Below are 12,803 nucleotides of genomic sequence, written 5' to 3' on the forward strand. Positions count from 1 at the left end.
ATTCTTTCTGGGGAGAGAACAGAGTGACACTAGTAAGTTTTCATTTCTCATTCTTTTGCTCTGCCCATCTGTATCTTTCTCTGATTTCCTAAATCTAGCCAAATGATTTCATTACCTTGAAATCTACGTGCACGAAGAGGCTGATTAATAAGAACCAATTAATTTGGTATTTGTGATAATTCAAGCAGGGGCTGGGCTGCAGTTACCTTTGCATTATGGGAAAAACAAGACTTCAAAGCAAATTAATAGCATAAAAAGGTCCCAGAGGTAATACTTATGAGAACAAATGATTTTTCTAGAGTTTAGCAACTTCCAGTTGAACATCCACAACTGAAGACTGAATTCATTCTTATCTAATCAATAAAAACAGGTCCATCAAGATTCCAATATGGCAAGCCTTGGGTAGCCCAATACACACATTAGTTAATAACACTCTAGAGAGGTCAAGTTTAATGGGGACTCTGATATGGACCAAGGACAAAGCAGAGCCGACAGAGGCAGGGGATGACACTTCTGGGAGAAGCAAAGAGCTTAAAAGTTCTTTCTCTTTATCCTCTAAATTCCTTCTTCCTCTTCGAATGTGCTTCCTGAGGGCCTGGTGTTGCAAGAGGGGTCTGGAACCTCGTCCTCTCACTTGAGAGATGTATGGCTGCCCTTACAAGAAGAGAGAGTGAGCCTGGGAAGGGGACAGTCCCTAGGGCAGGAGGCCTATGAGCCTGCCTTGCCTTTCACCTGGGCCCCCGGGATCCTCAGGGTGCACAGATGGTCCAGCCCATCTCCCCAGGGAAGGCAACCCCAGAGAGCGTGGAGCCAGGGAGCTGTCGTACAGAGTGCCGCTCTGCCTGATTGTGTTTTCTGTGCATCAGCTGGATACCATGAGAGCTGCCTGGCATGTGTAGTGCGTTAAGATCACTGACTCTGCAGCTGGTGCTGGCCTGCCTGGTCCAAATCCTGGATACCCACTGCCTACCAACTCCTCTGTAAATTGGAGTTAATAATAGCAACTCTACCTCATATGGTAGTTGCAAGGATTAAATGTATTAATATTCCTAAAATGCTTGGATACCACTTGGCACACAGGAAGTGCTAAATGTTTGTTTAATAAATAACAGTATTGTATATACTGGAAGGTGATAACACTTCAAATTTTCCATTACTCTTTAATGAAAACTTTTCATAAATCCCAACTATCCTTATCTCCCTCAAATGATATAAAACAGTGGTGTTTTAAGGCACACTCCTGCAAATAAATGCTAAAATTGTTAACAACACAGAGCTTCTATATGTGCACTGAGAAGTGAATTCAGAACTTCCCAGGTGCAGGTGAAAAAATTATTTATTTGCTCATGTTTAAAAATGTAAAACGGAAAGTTGATTTTTCATGATGTTTGTACCATCATTCTTTTGTCACCCCCCAACTGCCTGTCACTGCTGAAGGCTTCACCCCCACACCCCCCTAAATTCCTCCCCTGGATTGTCGCTGTAATTCACCTTTAATATGCAATTGGATTCCTCCATTTAAAACCAGATTAAAGTAATGGGTTCTAAAGTACAACGAGGCTTATTTTTAACCGCATCCAAGAAGCTGAAGTACTATGAAAACTCAAGAATGGTGCTGCTCCACTCTGAGATTGCAGCTCAGACCAAAATAGACCAGCACTGGGCTCTTCACCCTGCCACCGACTATAATTAGCTAGTCTGCAGCGAGAAGGGAGAAAGAAATGACACTACCTCGTAAGGTGCTGCTAGAACAACCCATTTTTGTCCCTTCAGGGCCCCCCTTTTGTGGACAAACCACAAAGTGTTTTGCGGGCATTCTTTCAATCATACCCATCTCCCCTTGATGCCCATCTGGACTAATGCCATCATTTTGATCATGTAAAATGCGTTACAAAAGATCATGTGCAGTTCTTTTTCTGGGAACGTTTTCTCTCTATAGCGTTTTCCTGACTCCATCTGTTTAAGGAGTGTGATCTGGAACTCCCCACAGGGCATCCTTGTGGACAAGGAATGGTGCCCCGCCACAGTCCTGCCCAGGAACCCAGGCAGGCCGCGGTGCACCAGGGAACCACCATGCATTAAGAAGAATGAAATCCCAACATACTTTCTTTGCTGTCGATATCCTGATATGTCTAGAAGGGTTTTCCGAGGGAAAGACCGAAAGAGCTTCTGCACCTGCTGTTTCCATGACAACAATCTTTTTTTCTGAGTCTCTGTAAATGCCTGCAAAAACAAACAGGACTTTTTAATGGGTGGCGCAGCCTGGCATTAGAGGGAGGAACATGCAGTTAATGGGGGGGGGGCGGACATCAGAGTCTCTGCAGCTGCCTTTTCTTCACCTGCTTCTCACCTGGTCCAAACAGCAGTCAGTTTCACTTGGAAGCCACCTGTACCGACAATTGAAGTTCTTTGACATTGGAGGTGCCTGGGAAAGTACGTGCATTAAGCCTTTGACAACGCTTGTTTTTGGTTGCATTTCTGGCAGATCCGTACTCACCTTCCCCTTCTTCCTGACTCTACTCTGGACTCTCTAGATTAACCAGAAATGAATTGCAAAAATGGATTGTTGAATATTCTGGCTTTTGCACGCCCCCCTGCATTTTTGTAATCAACGGAAATGCTAAACCACTCCAAAAATCAATCTGCTTGATGGCACGTGGTCACCCTGGAGTGGTCTGCAGGCTTTCAAAAAATGGAGTATAGTCTCTGCTATACTACACTACACTACACTATACTATAGGTCAGGATTGGTACCCTGGGTTTTTTGTAGGGCATGGGGCTTTGCTGAGAAATCTCCAGTTAAGGGGCCCCGTTCCCTACAAAAACCCCAGTGCACCAATCCGGACCTAAACTTTGCCTACTAAAGTTTAGGAAAACAAGTAGATCTGATACCTTTTCAAATCTTTTTCAGTAAAATTGGCATTGAGGGGTGTTTTGCCTACTTCGTAACACACTGTAATCTATATCATGTGTTCTTTTGTGTACACGGAAGCCCGGGGAAGGACTTTACAGGGGTTATGAGTCCCCAAGGCAGAGACGCTCAAATCTGTGATATAGAATCCCTCAAGAAGACTATTAAATGCAGATTCCCAGGTCCCTTTTAATACATCTGGACAGGAGTCTAGAGGATGTTTGCAGCAAGTGCCCTATAATTCCGTTGCAAATGGAACATGGACGTGTGGCGTTCTAGATGGTTTGAGGACCCTCCATGCAATATAGGAATGCCCTATCAGGTGCCTAAAACCAAGGTCCACAAGCTGTGGGAGGGCCCGCAGGTTTGACTGATCAGCAGTAACAGTGATGGAGATAACATACCCATATAGTTTTGTCAATAAGACATGAAATCCTTTAAGTAGCAATAAACTATTACTTAGAGTAACAGACTATATGGCTCTTTCCCATAAAGGAAACAGATTCCTTAAACAGAGAAAACATGACAGTTTAATTTTCTCCCGATGACATTTAATCTTTAAGGACCTAAACACAGGAGAGCTATGTGAACAAAAGCAAAAAGATGTTAGTTATATTGTGAAAAAATTACTGACTTGCAAACCCCTTCCTCCTAGATGACCTTAGCCAGATGCCTTTAAGGATATTCATCAAGGAGGACTGCCCAACCAAGGGACTCCATGCCTCCTTAAAGAGGTACAGACACTGCACAAGGTACATGGTGGGATGGTCTCATGGTTACAAGGTGAGGACATGGTTCTACTTTGTGGTCCCTTCTCATTTGTTGGCAATGCTTGGTGAGTGTCCAATTATACACGAATGCCTCTGAAAGACTGAAAGGCAAGCATTTCTGCTGGATGAATAAAGAAAGGGACAGACAGAGTCTGCTTTTGACTGGCTGCTTCTGCCAAAGTCTGAGTGAGAACACAGGATACAGGGGCACTGATCTAGATGACTTGGGGAGGAGAGTCTAGCCCAGTTGGTCGGAGGCTCTGGATGGATATGGGCAGGGCTTGAATCCCTTCACATCCTTATGCAAGTTCCTTTACCTGACACTCAGTTCCTTCTAAAAACCTTCTAAAGGGAGACTATTATCTTCCTCCAAGAGATGTCGTAAGGGTTAAATGAGATAACACATGAAATGCACAAGAATACTTAGGACGTGCCTGGCTCTTAGTAACGGTTCAATAACTGCGGCTCATATCTCAACCCAGGTTTTTGTGGTCGCACAGACCAGCCCTTTGGTGGTGGTATATGAGTGTTTGTCACATTTGGCATTCCAACAATCACCTTTAGCCCCAACAAATGACTCAAAACTACAATACCAAGCTGGTCTGGAGCCAGCCTGAAGGACAGCTGGCCTGAGTTTCCAAGTGACAAAAGAGGAAATGGCTCACTTTATAGACATTCATTCAAAGTGCTTCCAAAGGACACCAGTTCATACATGACATCTCCCGTATGGCCAAGAACATCCAAGAAGATGGAAGTGTTTATACCCCACCACCACCCAGAGAAGTGAGCTCATTCACTCAATACTGGGCAGCAGGCTCATTTCGTCCCAGGCTGCAGATAGGATTAAGCCCCTTAGCCATGCTGAGTGAGTGTGGTGGCCACTTCTCAGTCCTGGAGGCTGCGGCTGGGAGGCCTGGAGAGGCGCTAGGTCATGGCTGGCAATGAGGGATTTTCAAAAGCTAGTCTCTGTGTGTATCTGCAAAGTAGCCCTCCACTGTGGGAGCTCTGCTACCAGCTGGGATTGGCTGACCCCTCATGTCAGCCATTCCACTGGCAGCTCTGGGTTGGGCTGGTAGCAGCTTTCTCAGGGACTGGAGGGGAAGGAAGCTTCCATACTACAGACTGACACAGCCAGTCAGCCTATTCTGAGTCCTCTGTCCCTGTCAGGGCCAATCCAATGAGTCTGTCTGGAGGAAAATGGCTAGGATGCGCCCTACAGCCTTCATGGCTGGATTAAAGGGCTCATAAAGGGGCAAGAGCTCATCTCCACAGAGCCTCCTTAAGATGGCGAGGAGGCAAGATGCCAGGGATTATAATCCAGGAGATGAAATCCAGAACTTTCCTGTCCCCCATTCTGTTACTCTAGGGAGTTGGTCCCTTTGTCCCTGGGGAGGAAGGAAGGTGTCTAGGTTTGGTCAACCCCCTGCCATCCAGTCAGCTAAGGAATGGCATATTTGGGTTGTGAAAGGGAGTCCTGTTTCATGGAGCCCAGGTGAAATTCAGCCAGGATAGAGACTGCTGTGCCTAAATGGAGCCTCACAGAGAGGGTGTCTGCTGCCCACATAGAATAACCTGAGCCTGTGGAAAATTAGTCAGACACATTTCCTCTTTCTTGAACTAAAATAATAATAAAAGGTCTTGCACAACATTTTCCCTTCCAAGGCAGAGTGCAGGCCCCTTCTTCCTGACATGAATTTAGGCAAGCAGACATGGCCATGAGCCCCTTTCTGCCCAGGACTCTCATCAGCCAGAGGCCCCTCTACTGCAATCGGACACAGAGCCCTCCAAACACTGTTCTCTCTGCCTGGAGCACTCCCACCTCCTTATGCAGTGAGTCTTTACCACCAAGACTCCAGCTTGCCTTTTGGGCCCAGCTTGGGAGGCAGTTCCTGTAGGGAAAAGCCATTTCTGGTTCTGGGTTTGGTGGCCTTGCTCCTCATCTGGGCTCCGTGGGATGCCAGCACAGCCCTATCCTCACGTGTGTGATCACCTGGTTTCCTTTATTCTTCCCCACCACCCTCACACCATAAGCTACCTAGCCAGGGACAGGGCCTAGACGCTTAATAAAGATCCATGGAATGAACGAGTTCTAAAATTCTTTAATGTGTCCTTGCCTTCTCTTCTTCCTGGTGCTTTTCGCTGGCTGAAACACGTGCAGTGTCAGGATTGAAAACAGCGAAGGGTGAGTTGGGGGTTGGGGAGAGGGACACACAAGAATTTGCACTGCTGAGAGGGAACAGCAAAAAGGAGAGTTTAGGGGATTGTGGGGCAGTGACTGGGAAGGAAACCCAGAAGGAGACCATGCTCGTGAGCGGTGGGTAGTCAGATGGAAGGGTGGAGGGCCCAGTGAACTGGCCTTGGACAGATGTGCCTGTGTGGCAACTGGCGGGTGGGGACAGCGTGAGTGGGGTGGTGGGTGAGGGGGCCAGACCTCTGCGCTGGGTGTCTCCCTTCACTGGGGCCCACTGCCCTTCTGGCACTCTGGAGGCCAACCCAGCAAAGGTGAGCAGACTTGGGGGCCTTTACCATCTTAGTCTAACTTTAAAATCCCACAAAATGACCTCTGCGTTGTTAAGCTTCTTTAAAGCCTACACTGTGACTCTTGTCTCTGTGACTCTTCGGAAGGGGTGCTCCCAAGAAGCCACTGGGGTCTTGGGTCTGAGGCACAACCTTCTGTCCTCCCATGCACCTCAGGGCAGGTGGCTGCCCCAGCCAGCTGCACCCAGGACCTGCCCCGCTCCGTCAGGGAGACCACGCTCAAACGGAGTCTAATGGGGCACAGCTCCAGCCTGCCTCAGTCCTTCTTCAAAAGGATATGTGGCTCAACATAATTCCTATAAAAATCACAAATCAAACCACATGGAACATAAACACAAACACTTACTTCTTTTGCACACTCTCCGACCCTCCCTCAAGTTTCCCTGAGCCAAAAGGCAAAATGTTTACAGAAAATTTTATAAAGACTCGAAAAGCTGCCAAGGCAAGGTGGCAGGGCTGGACATTCACCAGCTCAGGCTTGGTCACTCAGATTCTTCTAGAGCCAGAAGTTTCTCTCAGGCATTGACCCTCACATTAGAGCTCAGTCTCGATGAATCTCTAGACACCAAAGTATTACAGGCTGTGCTTAGGTTTGATGCCATCATAGCTGAGTTCTGCCTGAGCTATTATTAATGCCTGTCTACTCTTCAAAAACAAGTTGTTGGAGACCCAAATGATCACATCATGTAAACTCTGAGAACCATTTCTAAGCAATGAGAAAAACAGTTTTGTGAAACCCATTACTACTCACCTCATGAATTAGACACTTGTCTATGAGCTGTAAATAGGAACTTATATTTTCCTCATCAGGTCTGGAGACCAAGAGCTGTGTGCACACTGTGAATTGAAAAAAAAAAAAAGAAAGAAAAGATGAATTAGAAACATGTATACCCATTCTAACCTCTGAGATCTGCCCCTGATTTCCTTTCAGGACCAATATTTTGAGATACGTGTGCCTGTGCCTTTACGTAAGGTTCACAAAAAAGGCCAGGAGACTCCTCATTCCACTGAAGTCAAAGGCTTGGTCACCACGGGAGCCCTCGCCTCGAGAAGCCCCTTCAGTTAATTCCAGGCATACCATTCTATATTAAGCCTTCTGCAATCCAGCCCGAGACAGACACTCTAGGAGAAGAAGAATGAGGCCATGTCCTGAGCCCTATCTCTGAAAGAGGCTCCTTTTGAGAAGGGAGTTCAAAGGCATCAAAGACCATCAATGTTATCAGAGAGCAGTCTCCATAATTTAATGAATGGACTGTGCACCTCATTTGGAGGCATGAGGCTCTGGAACATCTTTTAGGACATGAGGTGTGTGGGCACGCACATGAGCAGGAAGCCTGCTACTCAGTCACTGGAGGGTTATTTTCTCAAAGTGATAACACACTTATACACACGTAGGTCCACCCACACACTCAAGTAACTGAAGTAATAAAGACAAAGCAGGGTCAGTCTGCGGGCAGAGCACACACACCCACTGGCCTTCCCACGGCCACGCTAGCATGGCCCATGCTTCTCTCGTCCTGGAGGCTCTGATGCTCTGATCTTGATGGGGGTGTTTAGAAGGCCATGGTGGAGGTGGTTGGACAGAAGATGTCAATTAGAAGAGAAAATGCCTTGCACTCAAGTAGACCATGCTTGAAACCTGGGCATCACAATTCCTTTCTCCCCCTAATCCTGCATTAACCAGTGTGTTGCAGAATTCCATTTATACTCTGTCTTTGCACAGAGACTCCCAGTATAGCATTGTTCGTATTGACAAAAGCTCGAAAAACACCTCCATGTCCATTCACTGGGGCCCTGTCGAATTATGCTTTAAGCATACAGTGGAACGGCATGCAACCTTGAAAAAAGAAATTGGGTAGTGATATTGTATTGATAGAAATATTAAAAGTATACAATGTAGAAAAAACAAGCTGCAGAAAAACATGTAAACAACACCTGTTTGTGTGTAAAAAGGATACTCATGTGCTTGTATATGACTATTAGGAAGTTTCTGAAGGGACAGTCCAAACCTGTTTAGAGAGGTCACCTGTGGGGAGGAAGATGGTGGTGCTTGGCGGACAGGTTATTTTTTACTTCCATCATTTTGTTTAGTTTTGATTTTTTATGTTGAGCATGAATTGATTTTATAATTTGTTTGAAAGTAGCTAAAGTTTAAAAAGAAGCCATGCCAGAGGAGCTTGGGTCTCCTGAGGACTGAGCCCATCATGGATCACACTCAGACATGCACTCCCACAGGGTCATCCGTTGTAATCCCACACAGCTAAGAGCCCACTCAGGGGTGGGAGGTCAGGGGGTGGAGAGGGCTCAGAGGTGAGTCGGGGGAGACCAAGGACCCACCCTGGCCATCAAGCTACTGGCATCTCTGCTCAAAGGGATATTACAAGTCATCTCCTCTGAGCCAGATTTCTATGGATGGAAGTCTTTTTTAGGACGTGTACACACAGGGCATTTCTTACTGCACCTGTAAGACTCAGGTGTCCATTTCTTTTGGTAAAAACTTGGTTCTTTAAAATGATTGGACGATAAAGAAAAAAATGTTTCTCCTTCCCAAAGAAAAAGTACGGGCATTCACTGCATTTTTTAACACAATCACACTTTCTTGTGAAACACCCCATTCGAGCACAAATTATTCTAGCATTGGACTTTTCGTAATCACTGTGCCACTCATGGGGGAGACACAGGGCAGTCCAGGTGGAAAGAGTGCTCTCACCTAAAGGACCACATGAGAATTCTATCCTGCCCTCCAGACAGGCACTCGGCCCGGCCATGGTGCCTTCCAGGCGCTGTCTGCAGTAAGGGCCGACTTCCGCCCACAGGCCCGAAGCCCACCGAGCACTCACTCTACTAGGAGGGCCCAGCAAGCCCTGGTCTGAGGGAGTGGGAGAGAAAGGGGACAGGGTTAAGGAGGAGGCCTTTGGGGATTAGAGGGATCGGAGTTCAGGTGACTTCTGAGCCTCACTCTCCTCATCTGTAAATGGGCTAATGGCATCTACCCAGACAGGTTTATCCAGCACTCAGGGGAAGCTCCTCAGGAACCCGGAGCTCTGGTTAGTGGTGGTGAGTGAAGAAAAGGGGGGAGGTGTGAGAATCAGGCTCTACCTTTCCCCATGACACGTGTGAACTGCCCGGGGAGATCCCCCTCCGGCAGGGGGGCAACGGCCAGCTCCCCATCACAGCTACTCAGCTGGTGTGGCTGCAACCCGCCACTGGCCCCAGCCGAGGTGGTGGCTGTGGCCCCGGCGGCCGAGGCACTGTCTTTGCAGTCGGGGCTCTGGCCCTCAGGGCCCATCAGTGAGGGCGGGTGCGGAGCCTGGGGCTCCCGGCGGCGAGCCTCGGGGGTGGTGCTCGGGGAGCTGTAGGCCTTGATAGGAGTCAGGATCATCTGGTGCAGTTCCTGGAGTGGGATGCGCAGGTTGCCCCCCTCGATGATGTCCTGGATGGTCAGAGGGAGAAGACCTCTGTTAGCAGCAGCAACAGGGGTGGCCTGCCTTGATGCCTCAATTCCCCTGCCCCAAGCCGTTCCTAGACAGGACGCACAGCTGCTGGCCCCTTCATCACAACATTCTTTGGAAAGGCAATCACTTTAATTTTATCATTCTATTATATTAGCCCGGGCAGAAAACTTGGAAAATACAGATAGGCATAGTGGGGAAATTATACATCACCTGCAAATCCCACCACCTAGAGGTGATCACTAGAATGATTTTGTACATTTCCTTTCCTGGCTTCTTCAGTGAATTTCTATAAAAAGCGTTATACAGTTGACAGGCACACACTTTAGAAGCTATATAATAAAGCTGGGTCACGTGGTAACTTCCTGTCCTGTGTACGAGTTGTTGTGCATGAAGGAACCTGCTGCTCATTCACACCTTCACTCAGCCCCCAACACAGGCATCAACGGGGCAGTGGTGAAGAATACAGACTCTAGGGCAGATGCTGGGGTTCAAATTCGGACACGGCTGTATGACCTCGGGTAAACGACTTAACCTCTCTGTGCGTCAGTTTCTCTGTGTAGAACACACGGATAACAGCTGTATCTGCCTCACTGGGTGGTTGTTAAGGATGTTAATATTTGTAAAGCTGCAGGTTGGTGTCAGTTATGGTGTCCTGTGCGTCTTTGTTAAGTTACTAGGTTTGTGGCCAGGGCCCTGAGGAGCCAGGTACCGTGCCAGGCAAGGCGGAACCGTGGGAACAGCCTTTATGGTTCCCTTGGGGAGTTTACATCCTACCCTGAGATGAACATACCGTGTGCTAGGGACTGAGGTGGAGGCCAGGTGGCTGTGAGGGAAGGCTCTCTGAGGGGTGGACGTTGGAAAGGGAACCCAAATGGATGCGGGCATGAGGATTCTGGGCAAGTGTGCTCCATGCAAAGGGCACGGTAAGGGCAAAGGCTGTGAGGTGGGGCACGCCTGGAGTGTGTGAGGAAGAACAAGGAGGCCTGACGTGGAGCAGGGTGGTGAGGGGAGAGGGTGGGAAATCAGGTCCAGGTTGCTCCCGGGGCCTGAGCATGGAGGCATGGATGCTGGAAGTTTTTCTAAATGAGACGGGACATCAGGGAAGGTTTTGAGCAGGGGAGTGACATGTTTTCAAAGAATCATTCTGGAGAGAAATATGTATAATCTATGTGTATATGATACAGCTGACCCTTGAACAACATGGGTTTGAACTGTGTGTCCACTTACCTGAGGATTTTTTTTCTATAAATATAGTACAGTATTATAAATTTATTTTCTCTCATGATTTTCTTAACATTTTCTATTTTTAGCTTACTTTATTATAAGAATACAGACTATAACACATACAACACACAATATGTGTTAATCCACTCTTCAGGTTATCAGTAAAGCTTCCAGTCAACAGTAGGCTATTAGTAGTTAAGTTTTGGGCAAGTCAAAGTTATACATGGATTTTCAACCGCACAGGGGGGGTGCCCCTCTACCCCATTTGTTCAAGGATCAACTGAAGTTGTCTATAATATATGAATGGCTTTATATGTTGTATAATAAAATTGGGTCCTTCTGCACCTACAGTTTGACATACTGGCCATTATGTATTAGAAAAAGAGAGAAAGTGGATTCTGATTGACATTTATCTGTGCACCAGATGCTCACGGAGGCACAGAACAGGCTCTGAGGCTTGGGGCCGGGGATCAGGGCCTGGGAGTCTTTTGGGCATGGTGAGCAGCCCGGCCCTCTGCCCTGGTGCTGTCCTGGTGCTTCTGCAGCAAACCTCTCTGTGGGACCCACGAAGGACACTGACAATCGGGGCCCTGATTACTAATGAAGTACTTAATCTTCCGAGAGCCCAGAATAGCAAGGACATCATTATAAAAGCTTGAAGCATGAGTACCAATCCATTCCTGGGATCCTCTCTTACCAAGAAAAATTGCTTGATGGTGTCAAGGAATATAAGCCCACGGAACACGATCACGTCTACACCCGACTTTCCAATCAATCAATTAGAAAAAGGAAACCTGAGGATGGCAGCCTTGGACAGGCAACATTTCAATTCTGGGCAGCAGACCACCAAGAGCCCGGCCCCGTCATTGGCGGGAACCTGCTTTGCGCAGGAGTTTGGACGCAGAAGCTTAGCCAAGTGGGCACCCAGGGTTATTGAGGACAGTGAAATGCTAAGTAGCCATCAGAATTGTCTCAGTCCTGCTCAGGGCTACTTTCCAGCCTATTTTAGAGGAGAGTCTATTTTTCTTTTAAAGAGGAGGGTTTTAGAGTCTACCGCCTTCCTTCTACACCTGGTGGATATGGCAGAGGTGAGACTAGGTCACTGCCTGTGCTGGCAAGCCTGATGTGGGAGTCGGGGGGTGCTCCTGATCATTGCCAGTTTTCCTGCTGCCTGGACTGGACCAGCCTCTTCCAGAGTCTAGGGGACGGCGTGTGAATGATTCCTTGACTTTGGACGTGGTGATCTACCTGGGCAGGGTGTATGGAGGTAAGCTAGCTGGCCCACCCCAGGAGAGCACCTGTTGTCTTTCCCAACTCAACTATGTGCCAACTGGGGGACCCCTGCCTCAAAGTCCTCCACTTCTGGCCAACTGCCTCACCAGCACCTGGTAAGTGGGTGGTGGTGGGAGGTTCTGATCTTGTCCAGCCCCTGACTGAGGCGGGGGAAAAGGAAATGAGAGAGAAGGGATGAAGCTTCCTCAGAGTGAGGCTGAGTAGGCAGAGCTGACCGGCCTATTTGGGAGATCACATGCCTCCCTGCCACGCTATCCCATGTGACAGTGACCACTGAGGTGAGCAAATGCATGCTCATGACATTTTGTCAACTGCCACCAAGCAACCCTCGCCCGCTCCTGTCACATGCCATAAAACTTCTGTAGTTACTCAGTGAGGGAGGAAGGAGATTTTGGTTATGCTAAGAGCTGAACTCCTTGAAACAGGAAACATACACTTGCCCCAAGTTCAAATCTTATTTTATTCCACTGGAGATAGCCACCCCAAAAAGGAAACCATAAACCTAATGAATAATGACAGACACTTTCTTTATCTTATCAGGAATCATGAAGAGTTTTGTTTTGTTTCCCCCCCCCAGCCTTCAAGCCAGTGTCTCAGAGAAAACGCTTGGCT

At 47.8% G+C, this 12,803-nt stretch overlaps 1 protein-coding gene across 2 annotated transcripts in view; it reads right to left on the reverse strand.

Annotated features, from left to right (window-relative positions):
• The window catches only part of SAMD4A (sterile alpha motif domain containing 4A), a 200,229-nt gene that overhangs the window by 17,251 nt on the left and 170,175 nt on the right, over positions 1-12,803 (reverse strand). For both annotated transcript variants that reach the window (XM_021701453.1, XM_021701452.1), the window contains 3 exons: positions 9,319-9,652; positions 6,971-7,056; positions 2,105-2,223 (listed from right to left, as the gene is read on the reverse strand). In XM_021701453.1, the coding sequence (XP_021557128.1) occupies positions 2,105-2,223; positions 6,971-7,056; positions 9,319-9,652 (539 nt within the window). The remainder of the gene's footprint in view (positions 1-2,104; positions 2,224-6,970; positions 7,057-9,318; positions 9,653-12,803) is intronic.

The sequence above is a fragment of the Neomonachus schauinslandi genome, chromosome 9 (genome assembly GCF_002201575.2).
Source record: "Neomonachus schauinslandi chromosome 9, ASM220157v2, whole genome shotgun sequence".
Lineage (NCBI taxonomy): Eukaryota > Metazoa > Chordata > Mammalia > Carnivora > Phocidae > Neomonachus > Neomonachus schauinslandi.